The following is a 27,570-nucleotide window of genomic DNA, read 5'->3' on the forward strand; positions in this document are numbered from 1 at the left end:
GCATGAGGGAAACAAAACATATCTCCTCAGAGATAACAGCTAAACCACTATGGTGCAGACTTTCCCATTAAAAGTGCTGCGTTTTTACTTAGAAACCTTGGCAGCTAGGTGATCCCACACTTAAAGTTGGTCTAGATGATTGGTCCCCCTACATCCCAACACACCTTAAAGCAAATCTAATTTAATAATATTTATATTTTAAATTCCAAGAATGAAGTCATTTTAGAATGTAATTGCTGCTGTCTGGCAAGAAGTACAGCAGCTGGAAGGAAGAAGAACAGCAACTGCTGAGCACATTCACAGCCATTAGATTTATTTATATGGAATTTAATGTAAAAGGATCACCAGCCAAGTTATTATGACTTTATTTTAAGACATTTTCTGAATGCCCAGTGATTTGAATGTGGGGTGTATGAAGCACAGCTTTGTGATTTTTTAAACTAGGATTTTTAACTATTTTTTCCAGTTATAACTAGATAAGTGGTTGAAAAACCATCCTGAGGAACTTCCTGACAGAAAGTGCTGATGTCTCATTTACAAACAAAGGGAACTACGTGATGCACTTTTTACATCAATAAATCAACTTTTTTTTTACATCAATATAAAAACACATTACTCTCATCAACAGATAGCAGTTTTGTATCCAAATCTATGGATAAACTAACAATAATTTTCTTCAATACATCAGGTACAGACACACCTACATTTCCACTGAAAATAAAAAAAGGCAGTTTTTGCATTCTGTCCATTTCTATTTTTTCCCTATGATATAAAATACAGGAAGTGAAAGGTCATAAGCTAAAAGGAGCTTCATCTTGCTTTTAGCATTTCTCATCATTCATTAACAGGATCTCTAGCAAGTACAAGGAGACGCAAACACAATGAGAATACAGGTTATCTTTGGGATCCTGTGGATTTTCAGTCAAACTGCCGCGGGTATGTTTTATTCTCGTAAAATTCACAATCGATTTATGTATAATGTGTTTTCATTTGACCTACATAAATATTCTTGCAATATTTTAATATAAAATAAATAGCTGGTTAGTTCTGATTAGTTATAATCTATTATTTAAAGTGGCAAGAATTTAGTGTGCCATGTTAAAACTGAAACCTGAAGTTACTTTTGTGGCACTTTAATTTATTATAATTAAATATGCATTTAACGTTTCATGGTCCACTACACAGTCCACAACAATAGATCACTATACTAATTGTAAACATGCTGATAAATCTCTATTCTATTCTATTTTCTTCTGTTCTATTGTTTGTGGATACTATAGGCAATAACTGATGTTTTATTTTTATAAGAGAAAAAGAAAATTATACACACATCAAGAATATTCATATTCATTTACTTCCTCGTATGTTTTATGCACGGTATCACACAATACAGCACAATTCAAATTCTCGGACACAATGCTTTCCCATTGAAATCCGTTTTACTCACAATATCAAGAACATTGAAAGTTAGGAAGCTGTGCAGCATTGTAAGCCAACTTACAAATATAAAAAGTTTACACATAGGCTTCCAAATTCTGAAAAATTAAACTAGCACTTTCCAAGTTCGCGTTGTTTTTAAAACATTAAGTTTGTAATCTGGTGTACCAGTGTAGATTTATTCATTGCTAGGGACTCAAAGCACTTTTGTACGTTGCTCTGGACGAGGCCACAAAGACTAAATGCCACAAATGTAAATGTAAATGTTAATGTAAATTGTGATTTGACTGTGAAGAAGCACTTCAGAAAATGATTCATATATTACTTAATCAATAAAATGCCAAATATTTTACCATTTTAATTGTTCATGGTAAAAAAAGAAAAAGAAAATGAGGCATATTTTTGTGTTTCATTAAAGATAAGATAAAGGTTGAATTTTTTTTCAAAACTGTATTTGTAAGCCTTTTAGTCTCCTGCGAGCACGTTCTCACTACCAACTCGTCGCATTTGGACGTGTTCACAGACTTCGACCCCTTTGGTGTCATTTTTCAATGTGAAGGGATTCCCACAGACTTCGACCCCTTTGGCGTCATTTAACGTGCAGGGATTCCCATAGACTTCTATAGAACTCATGTTCAGCAACATGTTCTCACTCCCAACTAACCCTTACCTGTTCTCACTAACCCTAACCATAACCCTAACCCGTTCTCACTAACCCTAACTCAAACCCATTCCCACTAACCCTAACCTGTTCCCACTAACCCTTACCCATTTCCACTAACCTTAACCCTAACCCATTGTCAGGGATACAGGGGTACGTTAGGATCCTTTGGAGGATCCTAACGTACTTGTCCACGAGTTGGAAGTGAGAATTTGTAGCTCCAGCATGAAAGAAGACAATTTGTGTTCTGTTCTTTCATAAATATATACAATTCAAACATATACTTACACTGTAGTATGCAAATCTTTATTGTAAATATACAGAAACTTCTAAATGTTTCTGAAATTGTTAGAATTTAAATCTGCATTTGATTGTGGAGACGCTTTCAGGGAAATTGTTCTCTATTTGTTACCTGTCTTGCCTGGTGACTGTTATACAGTACGTTCATTTGCACATTGGAGCCTCTGGAGAAATGCATTATGTCTTAATTATACATTTTTACAATTATATCCAATTGTTCAGGGTGAAATGGATCTATGTTTTATAGTCAATGTTTTACAGTGTCTGGTAATAGCAAATAAAACATTTATATTAAATAAATAAAACATTTTTTCACTCCTACATTGCTCCTTTTGCTTGCTCACAACTACTGAAGGTACTTGTGGTGTTGTTGCATAGAAGAGTAATGAGCCACGCTTTACCCCACCAGTATAACTGTTCCCCTGACCTATAGAGGGCACACACTCTCTAAACAAAAAACACAAAAATACGAATGAAATATAAATCAAATGCAATTCTATCTAGTTGCTCCTACATTAATAATAATCCATTCTATATCTCTAATTATCTCTAATAAAAAAAAGGCTGTACACACAAATTAATTAGGTTGATTGTTTGTGATTGTTACCAAATATGTCGAATTATTTCCATGTTCTGTATTTTTTTTTACTAAAAATTGTACCAGAGTACTGATAAAATCATGTCAAGTTTACTGTGTGTTAGACTAATGAGATCTTGTTTTTCCTTCCTCTGTAGTTTTGCTGTTTCAGGATCCTGTTGTCTGTAAATTTAATAAGAATGAGCAGTGTTATGTAGCTCTGGGAGAACAACTTCACCTGCAAATACCTCCAGCATATGCGTTTAACCTAAACATGAGAGACGATACATCTGCAATACGTACAATTATACGATTTAGAAATAACAACCCTAACTCAAAAAAATCAGATCTCCCAAGATGGCAGTTTGTTAAAGAGAATAATACTGTGATACTAACCAGTGCAGAGACAAGCGACTCTGGAACATACATTTTAGACACCAGTGATGCAGGAGGAACTTTAACAGGCAGTTATACTCTCCAGCTGAACATTAACGGTAGGACCACACACTCTCTAATCACACTGGACGACACATTATTTAAAAAATAAATCAAACATAAACATTTATTCACACTGTAATTTGTCTTTCCAGGTTATTTTCTAATATTTTTTTAATATATATGTATATCTTGTTTTAGCATGAAAATGTATTAAACATTGTTCAAAATTAAAACAGCATCGTATGCCTGAAAATAGCATACGATGCAATTATTTTCAATCTTTTTTTTTTGTATGTTTTAGAACGCACCAATCTATCATCGAATGTCACAGATACTACTGGTAAGACTTTGAGTTCCTGATGTTTTTATTTCTGTATGTGCCATCATGAAATAATGAAATACAGCTGTGATATTATAGTAGATTCTAAGTGCTTGCATATAAATAGATTTTATATAATTTCAATCAATACAAATCCAAAGTATTGTGAAGCCCCACCAAAATACATGCAACAATTTATAAATTAGAAATGTGAGAACTTTCTTCATCTCATTTTTTTTTTTTTATTTCCACAAATTATAGTTTAAAGTTATAGTAAGTTCATAGCACACTTGTCTTTTGTTTATCGTCCACAGTAGTTGTCTCGTGCCATCGGTTCTAGCTTATATACAGTATATATCTTATTTTTGTCATTGACATTTTTCTGTTTTATTTATTTTTATTTTTTCCATACTAGACAAATCTACTTCTGAAATGTTTATTATATACATATACAGTAATCAGCAAAGTCTTTCAATATTTTTTTTTTATTTTTTTATTTTTTACATCTTTATATGTCTGTTAGTACTAATGCTCTCCTGGACATTAATTATTACTTACTGACCCAAGAAAATCACACCTATAAATATATTCTACTCATGGAAATAAATTCAAAAATAGGGATTGTACCATCTTAAAATGAAAGGGGGAACACAATCACTTTTCTCACTGATTTTATAAAGCTGTAGCCAATTTGGAGAAGCTGTCAATAGTTTTGGAGCCTTTTGTAGATTCACTTAAAGGAAAATAAATGTTTGTATAGAACACAACTTTCATAGACAGACTTTTAAACGTGTTGGAATATTGCAAAATTTTATATGTACACTGTTTGTTATATGTACCAAATATGTACTCTTATAACGATGTTCTGTTTTTTACTGAAAACTTTACAAATCCGACGTCTTTTTCCCCTGTAGTTTCGTTGTTTCCGGATCCTGTCTGTATATTTACTGAGAATGATCAGTGTTATGTTGCTCTAGAAGAACAGCTTTATATGCAAATGCCTTTGGTGGATGGATTTAACCTAAACATGGTAGACAAAACATCGGCCAAACATACAATTTTAAGATATAGAAAAAATCACAGTAACCCACCAAAACCAAATCTCCCAAGATGGCAGTTTGTTAATGAACTGATGATACTAACCAATGCAGAGAGAAGCGACTCTGGGACATACATTTTAGACACTTTTGATGCAGGAGGAACTTTAACAGGCAGATATACTCTCCAGCTGAACATTAAAGGTAGGACCACACAACGTCTCTAGGTTACGACCGTAACCCTAGTTCCCCGAGGGAACGAGACGCTGCGTCGTAACGCTTTGGGAACACCCCTGCGTTGTCCGCGCTCTGAACCACGTGTGAAATCTGGCCAATAGGCAAGACGTGATGTCGTAGACAGGTGACGTAACAGTCACGTAAACCAGGAAGCTACAAGATGGCTGTGCGGAGGTAGCGACATTAGCTTCTGCAAAGAGAGAAGGTAAGTGCCGCAGGGATGCAGGGAGTGTGGCACGGAGACGCAGCGTCTCGTTCCCTAGGGGGACCTGGGTTACCATAACCTAGAGACGTTCCCCTTCGGGAACTCGAGCTGTGTCATAACGCTTTGGGAACGAGTATCCAATCACGCCACACTGACCAGACCCTGCCTAGAGTGTGAGGGCCTCGGCACCTCCAAGCGTCCAGTGCTCGCGCTGGACACAGTTGGGTCTGTAACTCCTGGTCAGGGGCTATAAACTAGGGAGGGCAGAATGCCTGTAACACGACACGTCGTGCGGGAGCCGTAGGCACCTTAGGTACGTACCCAGGTTTCGTGTATAGAAACACTCTGGCCAAGCCAGGGGCAAACTCCAGGTGGGTCGGGGCTACGGACAGAGCCTGCAAATCCCCGATCCTCTTCAGGGAGGAAATCGCCAAGAGGAATGCGGTCCTAAACAGAAACCTAAGGGCCACCTCGGCCAAGGGCTCGAAGGGGGTATCAGATAGAGCCGCCAACACAACTGCCAAGTCCCAGACAGGCACTCTGGGTCGCATCTCGGGCCTCAGCCTCCGGGCGCCGTGGAGGAAACGTGTCACCAGAGGGTGCCTACCCAGCGACTGCCCCGCAGGCGGGGTTACATATGCCGTGATGGCGGACACGTAAACCTTCAGGGTTTGAAGGGGTTAACCCTGTCGCAAACTGTTCCCACAAAAACTCCATAACTGAACCGACCGGGCAGTTAACTGGGTCCAAGTCATGGTGCTCACACCGTGACGTGGACAGTTGCCATGTGGAGAAGAGTCTCTACTACCTCGGAAGAAAGACCAGCTGCTATTAACTGTGCCCCCTCAACTTCCACAGCCACAACTTCCACAACTCCGGGCTCATCTCAATGCCGAACTGCCTGGTGTTCTGAACAAGCCAATATCAGACAATCGTCGATATAATTCAAAATGCGGATGCCCTGAAGCTGCAGCGGGGTCAGTGCTGCGTTCACGCACTTTGTGAAGGTACAGGGTGAGAGTGCTAGGCCAAACGGAAGGACCGATATTGGTAAGCTTTGCCCAGAAAGCAACCTCAGGAACCTCCCATGTGTGGAAAGGACGGCCACGTGGGAGCATGCAACCTCCAGATCTTACGTGACAAATAAGTCCTTGGAACCGGGGAGGAGAACACGTAAACTGAATCACGCAGCCCTTCTTCACAGTACGCAGGACCCCTGAGGGACTCCTGGCAGCCCTCCAGACTGACAGAAAGTTCCACAGGGGAACCAACCCCTCGGAGCTGGCACCTGACCCACTCAGAGCGGCTGCAGCGGTTCTCTGCAGCTGACTACACCTCCTGAGAGGTGGCGGATCACCCCCATCCGCAGCGATCTTATGGGCGGAATACGGGGAGCGAACTGCTGGAAGAAAGCCGCGCCCTGAACACATCCCATGGCAGGACTGGCAAACAGTCTACCTGAACCCGAATGGCAGGAGCAGCGCACTGCGGTCGTTGCGGCGGATGACCCCCATCCGCAACAAACTTTCGGGTGGAATAAGGGAGTTAACCGCTGGAGAGAGGCTGCGTCCTGAACACCCTGTGGCAGGGCCGACAGACCGGCCTCCCGGTGGTACCGGGTAGGGACGGGCACCGTAGCATGAGGTGCACACCGCCCTCCAAGATGCAAGCCGTCAGGCTTATGCACCACAGCCTGTTCATTAGAGGTGAGGATGAACCTCAGGTCGTCCAGCCCCTCCTCGGGCTTAGAGTGTCGCCATGGGCCCCTAGGACCTCCCCGCGCACAGCGAGAAAAGCATGCAATGCACACGGGCCTCCCAGTACCCAGACACCTCGGTGCGCAGGTCAGGAAGGTGCTGAGGCTAAAATGCTAACAACCGATTCCCCTTAGAGAGCCGACTAAGCACGGTCATAAGCTAAGCAAACAACATATCGGCTGCAAGCAGGAACACGCAGACGGAATTCTGCCTGCATTTAAGCTCATGACTGCACAGATAACACACACAAAGCGCTTACCTGTACGAGCAGAAGCTAATGTCGCTACCTCCGCACAGCCATCTTGTAGCTTCCTGGTTTACGCGACGTCGCCTGTCTATGATGTCACGTCTTGCCTATTGGCTAGATTTCACACGTGGTTCAGAGCGTGAACAACACAGGGGCGTTCCCAAAGTGTTACGACGCAGCTCGAGTTCCCGAAGGGGAACCTCTAATCACACCAAACTATACATAAATTTTTTTTTATTTTATATATAAACATTTATATAAAAAAAGCCTTTTGTAGATTTACTGTCTGAACTGTAGCAATCTGTTGAAAGATCATACTTTTTTTTTTTTTCAGTAAAGAACAAAAAACAGAAACCCACCATGTGCTGTTATACATTTTTAGTTTTTAGTATTAAATCCACCAAAAAGATAAATAATCTAATTAAAAAGATGTACAACAAAATAGGTTGCATTTTTGTGATTATTACCAAATACAAACATGTTTGTATTTTTGTTCTGTTCTATATTGGAAACTTTACCTGAGTAACGAATCCGACTTCTTTTTCCTGTGTAGGTTTGCTGTTTAAGGATCCTGTTGTCTGTACATTTACTGGGAATGATCAGTGTTATGTTGATCTGGAAGAAGAGCTTCATCTGCAAATGCCCTCGGTGGATGGATTTAACCTAAACATGGTAGACAAAACATCGGCCAAACGTACAATTCTAAGATATAGAAAAAATCACAGTAACCCACCAAAACCAAATTTCCCAAGATGGCACATTGTTAATGATTTGATGATACTAACCAGTGCAGAGAGAAGCGACTCTGGGACATACATTTTAGACACCTTTGATGCAGAAGGAACTGCAACAGGCAGATATACTCTTCAGCTGAACATTAAAGGTAGGACCACACAAAATCTATTCACACCAAACTATACATAATTAAAAAATAAAACAAACAAGCCTTTTGTAGAATCATTTAGTTGATGACCTTGGAATTTAAATGATAATAAATGACTGTTAAAACTATTGTAACTTTACAAACTGTAGCAAACTGTTATAAGATCATCTGTTTTTTTTTTTTTCAGAAAAAAAAAAATTGTTATACGTTTTTAGTTTTTACTATCAAATTCACCAAAAATATAAATACTTTATATTCTTAAAGACTTATTTTTCCTCTGTAGGTTTGCTGTTTCCGGATCCTGTCTGTATATTTACTGGGAATGATCAGTGTTATGTTGCTCTGGGAGAAGAGCTTCATTTGCAAATGCCCTCGGTGGATGGATTTGACCTAAACATGATAGATAAGACACCTGCCAAACGTACAATTCTAAGATATAGAAAAACCCAAAGTAACCCACCAAAACCAAATTTCCCAAGATGGCAGTTCGTTAATAATAATAATACTATGATACTTACCAGTGCAGAGAGGAACGACTCTGGAACATACATATTAGACACCTTTGACACAGGAGGGACTGCAACAGGCAGATATACTCTCCAGCTGAACATTGAAGGTGGGACCTCTTTTAGCAATCCATGTTTTGTTCTTTCAAAAATGTATAAAATATAAACAACATAAGCAAATTTGATTCCATCTCATGAAATATGCAAATGATTCTGAAAGTCAGCTTTAAATATTATTATTATTTAAATCGTTTTCTGTAAAATTAAGGATTTGCCATTCCTTATTATAAAAATATTTTATGCCATTGTTCAGGGTGAAATGGTTCGGTGTTCAATGTTATGCAATGCCTGGAAATAACATGTAAAACATATTTTTTACTTTGAAATTTTCAGAACCCACTACTCTTGCATCAGATTTAATTACTCATGGTAAGACTTTTAGAACACATTTATACAGTAAACTGGTTTGTATATCCATATAACCTGAAACCTGACCAGTGTGGATTCCCTTCTCTGGTCTTAATCAGATATGAACCTGTTTAGCACTCTAAACAAAAATAAGCAAATAGATGGAATGTGTGCCTCCTACATGTATCTTTAGATAAAATATACTTCTATTTGGTCCCACTCATAGTGGACTAACATGTTCGTCACTCATAGTAGACTAACATGTTCTTAATACCAGTCACGCACATCTTGAAAAATGAAATGTCAAAAGGTTAAATTGTGATTATAATTTGTGAGTGTTGTTGTTTCCCACAGGTCAGGAGGCTCCTTAAACATGGAGGGAGAAGAAGATGAAGTTCAGCCTGTAAACAATGAAATACTATAAACATATAACTATGAAGCAATGATTGGTAGCAAATGTAACTACTCAGTCTACATTATTTCATGATTTCATTTCAGATTTTTTGGATTATTTCGTTTTTCTTACTTTATTTTTGATATTCTTCCTTCTTTATATTTCAATATTGCCAGAATGTTTATTAAAAACAATTTTTATAGACTTTTTCATAGATATAAATCTATGTTTAAGTGTATGTGTGTGTGTGTGTGTGTGTGTGTGTGTGTGTGTGTGTGTGTGTGTGTGTGTAGGTTAAAAATGTCATTTCTCGTTTGTTGCTTTTTTCCATTAAAAAAAAAACAGTCTTTGAAATGATCATCCTGCTGTCACTGTTAGTGGGAGCAAATATATACACCAGAATCTCCAGGAAACAGAGAATAATTAAGAGTAAGACTTTAATACTTAGTAACGTAGAAAATGTGCTCATGAACATGAGTCCATGTTTGCCATAAAGTAAATAAGATGTAATGTCTAAAGCTTCCTTTGTGATATGTTTTCCTTTGCACAGGGAAAAGCAAATGCAAAAAGCTCACCCTCACAATCACCTGTTTCCAATTACACACTCACTCACAGCCACAGTTTAAAAGGACTTTGATTCATTGTTTAACAATCCCGTGTGCCACTTCTTGCTCTCGGCTTGTTTTTACTGTGTATTTGATTCAAGCCTGTACTACAATATTCTGTTTGTTGATTGTCCAACCATTTGCCTGATTTGCCACATCTGAGCATGAAGATACTGTTTATTAAATCTGTCTTGACCTGCATTTGTATCTGTTCAGCATTCAGCTTCTGTGATTGCACCAAGAGCAAAAATAGATGCCTCTAGGTCAGGGGTGTCAAACTCAAATTCACAGTGGGCCAAAATTAAAAACTTGTACTTTCACTTGAGCGTGTCTTTACACTGGAGTTCAATCAGCATCGCCGGGTAATTTCAGCGCAGAGTATGCAGACTTTTTCAGCGCTGAGTTTTTCAGCGGTCTTGACTGACGCGCCAACGCACTAACAAAGCATTCTGGGATTTGTAGTATTAGCGGAGCATTCTGGGATTTGTAGTATTAGTGGTGTATGTGCTATATACTGGTGGGCCAGCACCAATACACATTTGATATGATCTCGCGGGCCAAATATAATTAGTATTTTAGAGTTTAGAGTTAATTATTAATTATGAGGGCCTACATTTGACACCCCTGCTCTAGGTCATCATGAATGCATGTGAAAAACACATGCAAATCATCGTGTTACTAGAAAAGCTAGTATTGAAAGCACAGTGTTACACATCATGCACAGTGAAATAATTTATACAAAACAATACATTTCCTTCAGCATCAAAAAAAGCTGTTTTTATTGTTGTTATTAATAACCTCAATAAATAAATTACAAAGATTGTTACAGATCAGCTACACACACCTACATTTATTTTTACATTCTGCCCATCTGTCTATTTTTGAGTCGAGGAAATTAAAATGCAGGAAGTAACATGTTTGAACATTTTTGAGACTTCCTCGATTTCTCACCCAAGTGTTGTTTTTGCATGAGTTTTGTACTTGCATCTAGCAAATACAAATAGAAGGACAAAATGGGAATACAGGTCATCTTTGCCATCTTGTGCATTTTCACGCACACTGCGATGGGTAGGTTTTATCCTTCGAAAATGCATCATAACATGTACAGTTGTTCAATTTGTACTTGATTGATTTTGCCACTAGCTAAATAAATGCTCAAATTTTAACAATGTTAACAGCTTTAAAGGAAGCTACAGCAAGTGCTTCTTTTATAGTTTGCTAATTACAGATTAGCAAAAATGTTAATTTGACAAAAATAACAATACTACAATATGAAATATGTATTTTATTGGATTTTAAAATGCTTTTATTCATTCAAATAGTGCTTAATAGGGAGTTCCTAGCCTAGATTTATTAGAAGAATTGTGTATAAATATAAGTTTGTGTTTCTCTGTAGGTTTGCTGTTTCAGGATCCTGTTGTCTGTAGGTTTACTGAAAATAATCAGTGTTATGTAGCCACGTAACTCATATTCAAAGTAGGCCAAACAAGTCTTTTAAAAAAGACAAAGAAATGAAGCAATCTTTTCAACAGGTCTCTTTAATTAACAAATAGATTTACAGTTTAAGGTCACAAACTAGACAAACTATTAGATTTCAAAAGAAAAATTAAAAGATTATCCTTTGCAATGGCAGGGCTTAAAGCTAAAACCTTGTGGGGCGCTGCTAATTGGTAAACCAAGACCTTCTCCACTGAGCTATCACTTCTGACTTGCGCAAGCAATCAATAAGCCTAATGAACCAACATGGCTTCTTTTCCATACTTCAATACCATGTAATTCATTTTAAAAGTAGGCCAAACAAGTCTTTTAAAAAAGACAAAGAAATAAAGCAATCTTTTTAACAGGTCTCTTTACTTATCAAATAGATTTACAGTTTAATGTCACAAACTAGACAAACTAATAGATTTCAAAAGAAAAATAAAATTGTATCTTTGTCAATGCTGGGCCTTGAACCCCAGACTCAATGGGGACCAGCTGATTGGTAAACCAAGACACTACCCACTGAGCTATCACTCCTGACTAATCCAAGCAGTCAATAAGCCTAATGAACCAACATGGCTTCTTTTCCATACTTCAACACCATGTAACTTATATTAAAAGTAGGCCAAACAAGTCTTTCAAAAAAGACAAAGAAATAAAGCAATCTTTTCAACAGGTCTCTTTAATTAACAAATAGATTTACAGTTTAATGTCACAAAGTAGACAAACTATTAGATTTCAAAATAAGAATAAAAAGTTATCCTTTGCTATGGTGGGGGTTGAACCCATAACCTTGTGGGGAGCTGTTAATTAGTAAACCAAGAGCTTACCCACTGAGCTATCACATCTGTTTTGTGCAAGCAGTCAATAAGCCTAGATGAGCTACTTCCTTAATTTCTTGTCTTTAAAATTTTTATAAATAAAATTTTTATATTTTTTACCCATCAAATTTTACCCCGTTACTAACAGTTAAGTACGTACCAAACAGCTAACGAAATAAATAAAGCAGTAATACTAACAAATACACAAAGAACATTTATGTGAATGTATTTTCCATGTGATACCACCAACTAGGAAGGTAATAAACCACACAGACTGGAATCTGTAACACCCGAGGAATGCTGCAAGAACACAAACTGATGACATTGATTTAAACTGGTTTTCTTTTCAAAAAGAAAACACTACCAAAACTAAAAGATTGACAAAATTTTAATTCATTTTAGGCATGTTACATTTCCCAAAATAAAAATCCATGATGCTGTGTAGCATCATAGCTACCTTAATAAACTTGTCACTACATTTGATGCCTTTGTTAATGAGCTTCCTCAGAATAAATCTCACTGAGAAAACAACTTTTAAATTACAAAACTGTCGGAATATAAAAATTGTTGGAATAGATGATCTATTGTTTAATCAAGAACACACAGTGTGCTTTTAATAATTTTTTAAGGATATTTTTGCTGAAACAATTCAACCAAATGATAAAAATCTATTTGGAGGAGAAATGGAAGTAGATGTACTTGTCAGCCATAACAAAAATTCTACTGACAGGTAAAGTGAGTGACTTTACCTTGACATTTTAATGTGAATAACAATAAATTTACCTTGACATGTCATTACAGTGGAACCTGTCAAGCGCATATTGAAATGTAGCGAATAATCAGTTCTCAAGTTGATGTATTTGGAAGCAGGAAACACGTGCAAGTCTAAGGATCTTACAGGGGTCTTATGATCCAAACACCCTTGTGGAATATGATTTTGCCAAGAGGCATGTGGGCTTTCAATGACCAAGCCCACAGTTGCTCACAGAAAACCTTCCTGGGGTCAGAACCCAATCTAACCTTTATTTGTAATGTACTTATATTTGTTTATCCCTAGGATATTTGGTTAAAGAACAAAAAAAGAAAAAATAATTGAATAAAACAAATATATAGAAATACAAAATTCAGTAACTAGGAAACACCAACTTATTCAGTTTGTAGTGCTCCCAAGATAATCTGCTAAATAACATTATATATATATTTTTTTATTTCAGCTGTGACCATTTTCACAGAATCAAATGATGGTATTTTGTTTAGTGACCAAACTCAAATAGCAAATATTCTAGCAAATATCTAGAATATATTACCTCATTTTTTGTTCGGAGTGCTTCTAGAAACAGTACAAAAAAGGACAATAAGTGTAATGTAGCAGATGTCACATACTCCCATGCGAATATGTTTTATTCAGGATAACAAAATTCTGTCATGGTAATAAAATATAGACAAAGACTCTCTTTAGCTCTCCTTTGTAGGTTTATAGTGCTGTCTTTCGTTATATAATTTGGTGATATGATGTAATTTTAAAAAATATTTTATGAATTAATATTAATAATTTTCCCCTGCAGAAATTGGAACCAAACCACATAGGAACGGTAGGTCTCTCCTTTACTCTTAATGTTCTATGGTTGTGGTGAGGGAAGACATGCAGGTAGTTGGTTTGAAAGAGGCAGATGTAGTGGACAGGGGGGTATGGAGACGGACGATCCGCTGTGGCGACCCCTAATAGGAGAAGCCAAAGCAGAAGAAGTAGAATTAGTGTATGTTCTAATTCCCAGTATATTCATTGTAAAATCAAGTATAAGACATGAACATGGCCACAAGCAGGCATTTGGTCCAAAAAACAAAGGTGATGTCCTAATGCATCTTCCATTTCTCGCTCTTTCTACTGTAGGTTTTATGGTATTTGTGTTTGTGTGGGTTTTTGAAGTCATCATCCTGCTCTCTGTGTTGGTGGGAGCATTTTGCATCTACACGAGAATTTACAGTGAAACACTGAATAGCTCTGAGTAAGACTTTAATACTTACTAACATGGAAAAGGTGCATGAACAGAGTCACAGAAACAAATAATATTTTTTTGTGAGTGGTTTCCTTAAGATTTATTGTAAATATTCTTTAATATTAAAATGATACCCCAACAATGCTCATGCTGATGCTACAATTAAACGTGTATATAAATCATATTTTGTGTTTCGGAATGTATTGCATATTGATTGTATAATGTCTTTTTCAAAGGGTTGCTGTTTTTAACTTAAACAAATAAAATCCAGTTCTTCACGCATGACTCTTTAAAATGAATAAGGGATATTGTCCACTTTATTATAAAATCTGTTTACATTAAGCGCTTCTAAAGCCTCAAACTCCATTTCCCATTAGACACCATGATCTACAAACATGGCCGCCAACTCCAATCCAACTCCAAACACAAACTTGCACATTTTCAGTCAACCTCATAATTATTAATCACACCTGCATCCAATTACACACTCACTCACAGCCACAGTGTAAAAGGATGTTGATTAATTCAGCTGTACAGTAATATACTCAGTTACTTTTACCTTTGTATCCTGTTTTTTGACCTGTTTGGTACTGTGTTTTTGATTTAGCCCTGTTCTATTATATCCTGTTTATTGATCACCCAATTATTTGCCTGTTTATCAATTCTGAACCTGTGTGACGATACTGTTATTAAAAATTATTCATTTTATCTTGACCTGAATTTGTATCTGTTCAGCATTCATTACATAACACTCACTCACTTTCACAATTTAAAGCAGAGTTTCTTTGTGATTAGTATTTCCTTCAAAAACATTACAGAAAAAAGATAAAGTGTGATCGTGCAGGATTAAACTTTCTATTATAATGACAACCAGAGCCAGTAGAAAGAAGCTACACAGAAATCTAAATTTATTATGTTATATTGTCTATTTTTCTTGTTTTTTTTATCCAGGAAATGTAAATACAGGAAGTGAAAGGTTTCAACATCTTTGACACATCCTCTGTTTCTCAACAAAGAATGTTTTTTTTCATGAACAAGATCTCTGGCAAGTACAAATAGAAGACAAAATGCGGATTCAGATCATCTTTGGAGTCTTGTGCATTTTCACGCAAACTGCTATGGGTAGGTTTAATCCTTTATGTCGGATTTATTTATAACATGCACATTTGTACAATTTGGGCTTAATGAAATGACAAATGGTATAAATATAGTGTATATTTAATTAATTTCACATTAATGAAACCATAAGAAAATAAAGAATTCCACTCAGCAAAATAGGATTTTAGACTATTCAGTAAATTAATAATAATAATCCAAATATTATTTACATTTTTTTATATACATTTTTATATTAAATATATATAATTGACTTTTTATTGAAAATCTAAATAATTACTAAATCCAGCTCTCCTATGATAATGGACTGTCATTTATTAGAGAATAAAGAGTTGTGTAACAATATTCATAATGTTTTATATCTGTATTTTTGTAGGTTTGCTGTTTCAGGATGTTGGTATCTGTAGATTTACTGACAATAATCAGTGTCACGTAGCTCTTGGACAAAAACTTCAACTGCAAATACCCCTGGCGGACGGGTTTATCCTAAAAATGGTAGACTTGACATCTGCCCATCATCGAATTTTAACTTATAACAAAAATACACCAAAACCAAATCTCCCAAGATGGCAGTTTGTTAATAAGTATAACACTATGATACTAACCAGTGCAGAGAGAAACGACTCTGGAACATACATTTTACACACCATTGATACAGAAGGGACTGTAACAAGCATATATACGCTCCAGTTATACATTGCAGGTAGGACCACAAAAACAAACTTAAAAAAAAACTAAATGAAATCTACGTTAGAAGTTAAATCTGCTTTTGACTGTCAAGAAGCTCTTAAGAGAAAGTAATTTATATATTGTTTATATAATGTTTTGTCAGGATAAAATCTATTAATCTACAGTATTTCTTTAGTTTCAAACATTTCAATTTCATGAATGCAGATTATCTAGGGTTGTAGTTATGACTGTACTTCTGAGAGTCACCTACCAAATTCCTTGTGTGTGTCAACACACTTGGCCACTAAACCTGATTCTGATGATGTAGAGTACACAGGCAATAAGCATTGCCCTGAGGAAAGCAGGCATGAGGAATATATGAAGCAGGGTTTTTTTTAAATAACAATTGCTTTATTTCTGGAGTCTGTAATCCTCAGCTCAGGTGTCCTCAGTCAGTGTGTGGTACAGCTGCTTGGCCTCTGAAGACATTAAACTACACTGTTCTGCTGATGGAGACGACCTCACCTACAGCTGGACTTCTGATTTCAACCCTCAACTGGAGAATGGGTCTAGCACACTCACACTGAGTAAAGGGCATCATGGAAATGTCACCTGCTATGTAAAAAATCAAGTCAGCCAAAGCCAATATACTACCAAACTGCAGCCATGTTCTGGTAAGACTTTTATTAATGATTTATATAGTAAAACAACAGTGATACAACAATTATGGTCAATAATCATAATTTCTTAACAGTTTTTGAGTAATTCCCCACAGATTATTTGAAAACTCCAACAAATTTAAATATGAATGAAAAACTAGGCTATTTAGGGCTTGATTGTTTCTTACTGCCTTAATGTTAATGACAAAAGTAATTCAAAGTATGATGTGTCATTTTTATTGAACTCCCATTTTATATAACAGATGCACTCAATTCAGATTTCTGATTGCAAAGACTCAATGACCATGACATTAGTTTTTGTGTAGCTTTGTTCATTACATAAAACACCCAGTGTTATTTAGCAGATACTCCATACCAGTAACACATACAGGATAACGCCATGTCAGGGTAACAAAACATACACACAGACTCTAGGTTTATTTTGCAGTTTTCTTTTGTTGATGATGATTTTTTTAAATTAATTTATATATTTTTTTGTTTTCTGCAGTGACCAGTCCCAAGAAAAGTAATCATAGTAAGCCTCAGTTCTTTTCTTTCCTATTATTTTTGTATTCCTGTATAATCTAATTCCCAGTTTAATCAGTATACAAGACCACAAGTAGGCATTTGCTCAAGCATTCTCCCTGTCTATCTCTTTCTATTGCAGGTTTCATGGTGTTTGTGTTTGTATGGGTTTTTGAAGTCATCATCCTGCTCTCTGTGTTAGTGGGAGCATTTTGCATCTACACCAGAATTGACAGTAAAACAGTGAATAACTGAGAATCAAACTTTAATACTTACTAACATGGAAAAGGGGCACATGATTCAAATCACAGAACCAGTACTAATTGTGAGTTGTTTTTCTTAAGCTTTATTTTTTTGGAAATCAAATATTAGTTGTAGCATTTTCGTTGTAGAATGTCTTTTCTGAAGGATTGCTTTTTGACAAACATAATGCAGTTCTTTATGTATAACACTTAATAATGCACAAGTACATTTTTGCTGTTATGAAATGGTTGGGTCACACTACTTCCCATAATGTGGCCTTTAAACTTGGCTGCGCTGGACTACAACTCCCAACACACACACACACACACACACACACACACACACACACACACACACACACACACACACACACACATACGCACAGCCACAGCTTAAAAGAAAATTCATTTAGCTCTTTTTTATCCTGTTTGACATCAATCATACTGTGGATTTTATTCAAGCTTGTCCTATGATATCCTGTTGGTTGATCATCCAGTCATTTGCCTGTTTATTAATTTATTAACCTGCCTGAAAATAATGTTTATTAAAATATCTTGACCTGCATTTACATTTGTCCAGCATCCATTACATAACACTCGCTCACTTTTACAAGTATTTCCTTGAAAAACATGACAGAAAAAATCTAAAAAAATTAAAGTAAAGTATGTGATCTTGTTGGAATAAATTGTCTCTTGTATTAACAACAGCCAGTAGAAAGATAACACAATCTGAAGATTGTAGATTTGTGTAAATAATATTAAAAAATACATATATAAATATAAATAAATACAACTAGAATGATACATGTGTTATGCAACCATTAAATAATTATTTGCTTTGCTGAAGCTTCTAATTTGCCATTTAATTTGACAAGTACTGTATTCGCTATGGAATGGTAATCTGGTTGCATTTGTCAAATTGTACATACAACTAGGGAGGGAGCTGCTTAGGTTCCTGCACAGAGTTTTATGATTCCCTGAATTTTTCCTGGTTACCTCAGGCAGCATCAATTTCCTGTTTGGTATGACATCAGACACCATGCTTCTAGATCACAGTAAAAAGAGCTAAATTTAGCTAGTTGTTTGAATTCCAACAACAATAAAAATAAAAGAAGAGAAAATTAAAATAAATTGTGCATGACAAATATCCAACCAAACCACAGTGGCAAGGTCTAGTTCTTCATATAGGGACATTCACAGGAGTTCAGCCATTGAAATACATTATGGAAATAACGAAATACATTTTCCTCAGCAACAGAGAGCTGATTATTGATCAAATTTATTAATATATTTAGAAGAATTTAAATGGGCAGCTACAGTATATAAACCTAGACATTTATTGCTGTTTTTTTTTTGTCCCTATCTTTTCTCTACAATGAAAAAATAGGTAAAAAAATAATAATAAAGGAAGTGAAACATATGAAATATAAGTACTAAACTTCCACTATTTCTCAAAGAAGGATTTCAGAGCCTTAAAAGATGCTTTGCCTTGCATTTGTCATTTCTCCTTATTCAAGAGCTTTATCAAGAACAGAGAGAAAAGTGTTTTCTGGACAAAACGAAATTGCAAGTTTTCTTTTTAATCCTGTGGATTTTCAAACAAACTGCTATGGGTTGGTTTTTATCAATCTTTTATGGTGTATATATATATATATATATTTATTAATATGCAGTAGAGATAGAGAGTAGAAGATAACATGCTCAAATGTACAAGATGGCGCTGGCGAGGTCGGCTTCCTTCACGACTGCTCCGGCTACACTTGCAACTAGTACCTGGACTTCTCTCTCCGTCTCACTTCTCCTTCACTGCACAATAATTTTTGCACAATGTATATGACACCTTAACTCTGAACTGTCAGTTTAACCTTGGACTTTCACAGCACAGTGTCACTTTGCCACCTTATACTGCACATTTTAAGGACAAATCACACTGCAATACTTTAATCTGACACCTTTAGTGTCCTATACAATATTTGCAGAATGTCCATGATTGTCTACTGGACAACTGTTAAGTCAGCAGGCTTCCACCATGATTGTGTAGCCTGAACCAGACTGAGACACCGTTTAAAGGCTCTGGAAACCTTTGCGGGTGTTTGGATTTAATGAGCTGATTAAAGTGTGACACCACGAGTCATTTTCTGAGATACTGAATTTTGGGTTTTCATTAGCTGTAAGCCATAATAATCAAAATTTCAAGAAATAAACACTTGAATTTTATCAGTCTGTGTGTGATGAATCTATATAATATATGAGTTTCACTTTTTGTATTGAATGACTAAATTAAATCAACTTTTTAATGATATTCTAATTTACTAAGATGCACCTGTGTATATGTATATATTATTCATCAATTATCTTATTTTTAACCTAATTTTCATACTTTTAGTTATTCGATACTTTTAATATACAGTGGAACCCCAGTGTACGAGATTAATTCGTTCCTGAAAACCGCTCGTGTCCCCATCTGCTTGAATTGCTAATATGCTAAGAATGAATGTAAAAGCAATTAATCTGCTTTTTTACAATTTCTACAATTTTTTTCTTTATTTCAATAGTTATTCTTTTTACAACCTTCTTTCCACCGCTATCGCTACAGTTCTTGGGACCCATGATGCTGAATTTATAGTGAAATAAACCAAAAACACTATAAAACAGACAAAAGCACAATATTCACACAAGAGAACGATGACAATGCACTCAGAACAATGTCTATGAAGTGACTAAGCATGAAGCGTGGGGACTGAGGTGAGCGACGAGCAGAACGCGTGACTGGAACCGAAAGCGTCAAAAGAAATCTCGTACTCCTACAAGGCACTCGTACACTGGGGTTCCACTGTACTTATACTTTAAACTTTTTTTAATTATTAACTTCATTTTTATCCTTACATTCTATTTCGTTTTTTCATGTTTACAGGTTGTACATTTATAAAAAAGCAGCTCTGCCCGATGGGACAAGGGTAAATACACTTCAAAGGTGGAGAATGTGAATGGCTGCTCACGTGTTAAAAGATCTGCTTTGACCATGGGCTCCATGTTCCCCTTTTCAAAACAAGTATAGGAGAGGTTGAGCTCAACGGGGAGTGAGGCAGAGCTGGTTAAAGGTGTCCCGCTGGGTGCAGTGCTCCTGCAAATGCTAACGAATCAGCTGTTTGTATGCTTTGTGAATAATATAATCTAACATTCTATTAATAATGTTCCCTACTTTCATCTTTCTCTGTAGGTTTGCTGTGTCAGGATCCTGTTGTATGTAGTTTTACTGCGAGCGATCAGTGTTATTTAGCTCCAGGACAACGACTTCACCTGCAAATACCTCCATTCTGGAATAAAGCTGTAACATAACAAAATGTGGAAAAGGTGAAGTGTTGTGAATAGTAAATAATTTTATATTATAAATTGAATTTAAAAAGCATTTGTAAGACTCAGTCGATGCAGATCAGTACTGTACTGCAAAGACATCTGACCTACAGACATAATCTGAAACACTGACAGACTCAGGGAAAGTTTAGGTTATGAAGATGTGCAGCATTGTAGCATTGGTGAACTTGTCACTAGATGATGAATACAAATAAATACAGCAAACATTAACAGCTAGGAAACACCTACTGATAGAAGGATTCAGTATAAGAGTTACCCAGTGCAGGTTTGCCCAGATAATCTGTTAATATAATGATTTTTCTTTTGTTTTTTTCTGCAGTGATTTTATTCCCACCGTGTACAAATGGTAAGTCTCTCAGTTCCTTTATTTTCCTGCTGTTCTTATATATCTGTGTGCTATTTCACCCCCTGAGACTGATGATTTCTTACTGAGCAAAAACACAGCAGATTCCTAGGATACTTGTTTTAGGCAAAATTCCTGATCGGAGTGTTTTTGAAAACAGTGCAAATGATACAGTAAAATTAGAAGGCAGATACAAAGTGCACATAGCTTATATACTCTCTCTTTTCCTTTCTTTCAGGTTTCAGGGCGTTTGTGTGCATCTTTGTAATCATCATCTTGCTGGTACTGATTGTGATGGCTTTTTGTTTATACAAAAAACTGAAAACTGAGAGAACTCAGCAAGGCTCTGATATGAACCAACATGGAAAAGGTGCACATGAACAAAAAAGTAAAAAGAAAGAAAATGTAATGTCTAAAGCTTCCTTTGTGATATATATGCAATGATTGCAATGAGTCATTTCCTTTCACAGGTCAAGAAGTGTGTAAACCTGATATGTGAAGAAAAGATAGTTAGAAGTTGCTCTCCTCATGTCAGCAATCATCCACCCTCAGCCACCAGAAATGCACAGGCTTTAATAAAAAGAAGAGTAACAGAGAAAACAGATTTAATTACTCAATATACTTTTCAGAAACCAGCCTCATGATTCCTGGAGATTTCAAGTTGTTTTTTGAAGCTTTATTTTAAATGTTCTTTGATGTTTCAGCATTTTTCTTTCTTACACACAATTAAATGCCCAGTCTAAGTGTTTGTCTTTACATATGCAAAAATCTATATACATATATATATATATATATATATATATATATATATATATATATATATATATATATATATACCAAAAGTTTGGACACACCTTCTCATTCAAAGAGTTCTCTTTATTTTCATGACTATGAAAATTGTAGATTCACACTGATGGCATCGAAACTATGAATTAACACATGTGGAATTATATACATAACAAAAAATTGTGTAACAACTGAAAAATGTCATATTCTAGGTTCTTCAAAGTAGCCACCTTTTGCTTTGATTACTGCTTTGCACACTCTTGGCATTCTCTTAATGAGCTTCAAGAGGTAGTCACCTGAAATGGTCTTCCAACAGTCTTGAAGGAGTTCCCTGAGAGATGCTTGGCACTTGTTGGCCCTTTTGCCTTCACTTTGAGGTCCAGCTCACCCCTAAACCATCTCGAATGGGTTCAGGTCCGGTGACTGTGGAGGCCAGGTCATCTGGCGCAGCACCCCATCACTCTCCTTCTTGGTCAAATAGCTCTTGATGCCTTCAGTGTGACTCTACAATTTTCATAGTCATGAAAATAAAGAAAACTCTTTGAATGAGAAGGTGTGTCCAAACATTTGGTCTGTACTGTATATAAAATCAGCATGTTAAGGTTTTACTTGTCAGGTCTGTGCTGGACTCCATTTCCCATTAGACTCTGTGACCTTCAAACATGGCTGCCCAGGACTCCAACTCCCATGTGTTGATCATAAAACAATGTGCCTGTTTACCAATTCTGATCCTGAACATACTGCTTATTAAATCTGTCTTGACCTGCATTGGTATCTGTCTATCTCTGTCTAACTCATTTTCACAACTGTAGTCAAGTTTCTTTATGATGAGTATTTCTTGGGAAAACGTTAAAAAATAAATTAAAGTGAGTAATTGTGCAGGATTAAACTTTGTGTTTTAATGACAACTAACACCAGTAGAAAGATGACACGATCAGATGACTGTGGATTTGTGTAAATAAAAATACAATGTGGCAAAATCACTGTGTGATACACAACCATGAAATACAGGGTAAAAAACAAACAAACATCTATTCACTTATGATGTTAATCTTTTATGGAAAATTGGATCATGTACATTTAAGTTGGAACAATATTACTTTAATTTCCTTATTAACAAAGGATCATGTTTTGTCATGATGTTTTTTGGCATGACTTTACAGCACAGCACTTTATTCCACTTCTCACTGGATATGATGTGAGTCCTTCAGTGCTTCTCTATGGTGTCTTACATTAGACACACTGGCAGCTTCTTTGGCTGTTTGTAGGTCATCAACAATGCATGAGAAAAAGATATTGTGTGAAGAATAAAGCCAATGAAACCACAGTAGTGAGGTTAAGCACAGTCTTACACCGTGCACACTGAAATAATTAATCAATGAAGAAATACATTTCCTTGAGCAACAAAGGGATTTTTATTAAAAAACATGAATAAATTACAAAGACTCTTACAAACAAGCTACAAACATCTACTATTTACCATCTACTCTAAATTTACTATTTGTTGCATTCTGTCCATCTCTTTTCTCTTTGATGATGTCCAGGAAGTTAGAATGCAGGAAGTGAAAGGTTTGAGACTTCCTCTGATCAAGGTCTCAAGCAAGTACAAATAGAACACTCTTTTCTCTTTTCATCACAAAATGAATATACAGGTCATCTTTGGAGTCCTGTGCATTTTCATACAAAATGCTATTGGTAGGTTTTGTTCTCTCAAAACGCATGATTCAAATATATCATGTCCAACTGTACAATGTGCTTAAGGAAAGACAAACCTAAATATTGTTTAAACTAATGAGATTGAAGAGTTGTGTGATAATGTTCTATATTTTTTCTTTCCTTTGTAGGTTTGCTGTTTCAGGATCCTGTTATATGTAGATTTACTGTGAATAAGCAGTGTTCTGTAGCTCTGGGACAACGACTCCACTTGCAATTACCTCTGGTGAATGGGTTTAACCTAAACATGAGAGACAACACGCCTGCTGTACATGTGATTTTAAGATACAGAAAAAGTAATCCACAAAATCAAAAACCCCCAAGGTGGCAGTTTTATACTGAGACTAATACGATGATATTATCCAGTGCAGAGAGGAACGACTCTGGAACATACATGTTAGACACATTTGATGAAGAAGGAACTGCAGCAGACAGTTATATTCTCCAGCTACGCATTGAAGGTAGGACCAAACACACACTCTAATCATAATCCACAGCACACTACAAGTAATTACACATATATTCAATACAAGCATTCATTCAAACTATATTTTGCCTCTCAAGTTTGTTTTAATATTGAAACTCTTTCAAAAAGTTCTATTTGCTTAACAATATCATAAAAAAATCTAAACTAAATATGTTTTTAATACTGTTTGAACTTAAACATAATCATAAATCATAAGTCGACAGAAATATTTTGGGAAATCCTTAATAATATTTTAATTAAGAAATAAAACATTTTAATTTTATAAATAAAAGTCATGCAGACACGATTGCAGGTTTGCAGGTTTTAGATTTTTGTGAAAAAGGAAAATTTGTAATATGTGGCTAATTAGAGTGGTTTGTAAATGCTTCATAAAGTAATTACATTTGTGATACAAATATTTTTAATTATAAATTTTAATATGCCTCTCTAGTAATTCATCCTCAGGTCTCCTCAGAGCCAATGGGAACAGAAAACCCAAAGCACTGATGTGCAGTAGATTCATATGCATTATGTAAAGTACACAGGCAATTAACTATTTAGCTGTGAGAAATGCTGGAGGAAAACAGGAGTGATGAATGTATGAAGTGCATCTCTAACAACAATTCTTTTACTCTGTAATATGCAGCTGAGGTGACCACAGTGAACTTGTGGTACACATGCTTGTCCTCTGAGGGCATGAAAGTGTACTGCTCTGCAGATGGAGACAATATCACATACAGCTGGACTTCTAATTTACACCCACTTGCTCAGCTGGAGAACGGGACCAACAACCATACACTAAGTAAAGAGCACAATGGCAAAGTCACCTGTTTCATAGAAAATCATGTCAGCCATCACCACAATACCACAGTACTGCACCAGTGTTCCAGTGAGTCTATCTTTTACTAATCATATTTAATCAACAGCAACGACACAACTTTTTAATATCACTACTGATGCTTTCTGTGACAAAGATTTCCCTGATTACCTGAAAGAAATATGATCGATGCAAAACCTTCCATTAAAAAGCTTTAAAAATATGATCAGAATCAGAAATCGCTTTATTACCAAGTACGTTTACACACACAAAGATAAAGTAGTAAAATGATAAAAGTACTGTAAAACACAACAACAAAAAACAGGTTGGTGAGGGATGGATTATTTATACATGACAAAAAATAGGGGACAAAAGGTTGACATCTATGATGTAATATTTTAAAAGAATACACAATTGTAATTATTGACAAATAACTGTGTATAAGGAATGCTTTTATATAATGCTGGGTAGAGCAACTTGCTCTGTGTTGGGCCACATTATAACACAGTTGATTATTATCCTAGTTAATTTTCTAACTGGGTATTTTGTCAGGTATAACTACAATATTGTTCAGTTTGTAGGCAATAAGGATATTTTAGGTTTATAGAAGACTAGAAAATACAACTGGAACTGGTATCATGCAAGATGCAGCAAAAAATGTTCATATTCATTTAAATAACACGTGTCAACCTGAAGGCCAGAAGGTCTGATCCAGTGTGCCACATCATTTTTTATGGCCTGCGAGCACTTAAAAAGCATATAATGGTTTTAAAATAAAAGCCTATGCATTTTTGTAACACTTTCTTATTTAACAATATGTGAAGGGGTAGTTACATGCTGAGCTTTTTCTAGTAAGTGCTAGTAAGAGCATTGAACTTAGTTAAACACTGCTAAGTAGGAAAGGAAGAGAAAAGCATGGGGAAAAGCAGTGGGTCTGATCACTTTGACAGGCAGTGCACTTTATGAAACCGAAGCAGTGCAACTCTAGAAGCTCCTGCGTGCTAATGGCGAGTCAATATCATGCTATCTGTTCATTCAGAATAATTTCTCACTTGTTCACATTTATACTGTATTTGGATACATTTGGTCACATCCATAGAAAACATTCTATATTCCAAGATTCTAGTGCTGCTTTTTCCAAGACAATCTGTTTATTCTAATGTTACTAATTCCTTCTCTGAAACCACTATAACAATTGACTACTGACCAAAACACACCACATATAGGATGCTTCTCCTCAAAGCTACTTTTTGGCTCAAATTCCTAAACACAGTGCTTCTCGATAAGCAAGAATAAAAGCGCAATAATATTATATAGCATATACTACGCACACTCCGATATGAATGTGTTTTATTTAGGATAATAACATGAACTTGTGGCAAGTCTCTCTCTCTCTCTTTCTTTCTCTCTGAGGTTTCATCCCATTGTTCACGTTAGTGTGGCTCTTTGAAATCATCATCCTCTTGTCGCTGTTAGCGGGAACTAATTTATACACAAGACTCAAAGAAACAAAGAACAAAGAACAACTCAGTGATGAAAAAGGTAACAATATGCCATAAAGTAAAAGAAAGACTATCACAAGCATCTAGAAAGTGTAATGTTTAAGTTTCCTTCCACAGATCAAGAAGCTCTGTAAATCTGGATTAAGAAGAAGAAGCAGTTTATGGTTGCACTCCTCCATGCCAGCGATTTATCCATCCTGAAACAGCAGAGATGCATAAGAAAAATAATAGATGGAAAACACAGAAAACATATCTGATTGCACAATCGACTTTTTTTCAGAAACCAGATTCCTATAGATTTCTTGATGAAACATTTGCAGACAAGTAACATTTTTCTGTTGTTTACTTAAGCTTTATTTTATATGTTCTTTAATAATCAGATCTTACAAATTCAATGCTGACTTCACAATGACACTTTTGTAGAAATAATTGTTGTACTTTCTCAAAATAAATTGAATTTGACCTTAATTTTGTGATTGAAATGAAATGAAAACTACCTGGGTGTTTAGAGACTAGTCATTGCATACTGTAAGATCATGCACAGAAGTTCGGTCAAGCACATGGAAATACTTTTCTCCCTTTAGAGAGCTGTTTATTGATAAACCTAATAATAAAATTTTTTACGATTTTAATGAACCAGCTAAACACACATCCACATTTATTGCTGCAACAAATTCCTCTTTTCTCTCTGCCTGGCAAGTGCTATGTCCCTCAAAGCCTTCAAGCCAGTTCCATAACTTGGGTGAATTTAACCCCATTGTTGGAGTGCAATGCACATACATTCCATTATGGGGAAATTACTGGTGGTTCATATGCTTTTGGACATTTATCAAGCCTTGTCTTTATGCTCAGTGTGCACCCAAGCCAAGGTTCCACAAACTTGGCCAGCAACATTGGACACACAACTTTTGTTTGACTATAAGTTCAGTGTCTGTATCTGTATAATAATAGTATAAAAACCCACAGCCCAAAGTTGGGTTTCCCACAGGAAGCACACATAAGGCACTCAAAGGGCAAAACTGCTCAGGGCTCTGTATGGACTAACACAC

The 27,570-nt window shown here is 36.0% G+C and overlaps 2 protein-coding genes and 1 long non-coding RNA gene across 4 annotated transcripts; all 3 read left to right on the top strand.

The window, feature by feature from the left end:
* Positions 1–790: 790 nt before the first annotated feature.
* On the top strand, positions 791–10,212 carry LOC124396898. 2 transcript variants are annotated; one of them, XM_046866263.1, is made up of 8 exons: positions 791–936; positions 3,134–3,469; positions 3,715–3,753; positions 4,647–4,973; positions 7,769–8,098; positions 8,382–8,714; positions 8,998–9,033; positions 9,367–10,212. In XM_046866263.1, the coding sequence occupies exons 1-8, from the start codon at positions 882–884 to the stop codon at positions 9,381–9,383; spliced, it is 1,473 nt and encodes a 490-aa protein (XP_046722219.1). In that variant the 5' UTR covers positions 791–881; the 3' UTR covers positions 9,384–10,212. The 2 variants fall into 2 exon arrangements, with proteins under 2 accessions (XP_046722219.1, XP_046722221.1); XM_046866265.1 differs by lacking the exon at positions 4,647–4,973.
* Positions 10,213–16,134: 5,922 nt separating this feature from the next.
* On the top strand, positions 16,135–22,038 carry LOC124396899. Its single transcript, XR_006927852.1, has 7 exons — positions 16,135–16,767; positions 17,261–17,287; positions 17,420–17,602; positions 20,740–20,873; positions 21,214–21,240; positions 21,476–21,607; positions 21,708–22,038. It is a non-coding gene; the product is annotated as an uncharacterized LOC124396899 (long non-coding RNA).
* A 1,598-nt stretch (positions 22,039–23,636) lies between these two features.
* On the top strand, positions 23,637–26,922 carry LOC124397058. The gene is made up of 5 exons (XM_046866512.1): positions 23,637–23,718; positions 23,868–24,197; positions 24,849–25,091; positions 26,433–26,561; positions 26,639–26,922. The coding sequence occupies exons 1-5, from the start codon at positions 23,664–23,666 to the stop codon at positions 26,653–26,655; spliced, it is 774 nt and encodes a 257-aa protein (XP_046722468.1). The 5' UTR covers positions 23,637–23,663; the 3' UTR covers positions 26,656–26,922.
* Positions 26,923–27,570: the final 648 nt, after the last annotated feature.

This window comes from Silurus meridionalis, chromosome 14 (assembly GCF_014805685.1).
Source record: "Silurus meridionalis isolate SWU-2019-XX chromosome 14, ASM1480568v1, whole genome shotgun sequence".
Taxonomy (NCBI): Eukaryota; Metazoa; Chordata; class Actinopteri; order Siluriformes; family Siluridae; genus Silurus; species Silurus meridionalis.

What these genes read in the sequence shown, in the direction of transcription:
- LOC124396898 (XM_046866263.1), top strand. Translation starts at nt 882, where the DNA reads ATGAGAATACAGGTTATCTTTGGGATCCTGTGGATTTTCAGTCAAACT. An exon ending in TCTCCAGCTGAACATTAACG is followed by an intron (nt 3,470 to 3,714) that starts GTAGGACCACAC and finishes TGTATGTTTTAG; the next exon opens with AACGCACCAATCTATCATCG. An exon ending in TCTTCAGCTGAACATTAAAG is followed by an intron (nt 8,099 to 8,381) that starts GTAGGACCACAC and finishes TTTCCTCTGTAG; the next exon opens with GTTTGCTGTTTCCGGATCCT.
- LOC124397058 (XM_046866512.1), top strand. Translation starts at nt 23,664, where the DNA reads ATGAATATACAGGTCATCTTTGGAGTCCTGTGCATTTTCATACAAAAT. An exon ending in TTTCATACAAAATGCTATTG is followed by an intron (nt 23,719 to 23,867) that starts GTAGGTTTTGTT and finishes TTTCCTTTGTAG; the next exon opens with GTTTGCTGTTTCAGGATCCT. An exon ending in TCTCCAGCTACGCATTGAAG is followed by an intron (nt 24,198 to 24,848) that starts GTAGGACCAAAC and finishes TGTAATATGCAG; the next exon opens with CTGAGGTGACCACAGTGAAC.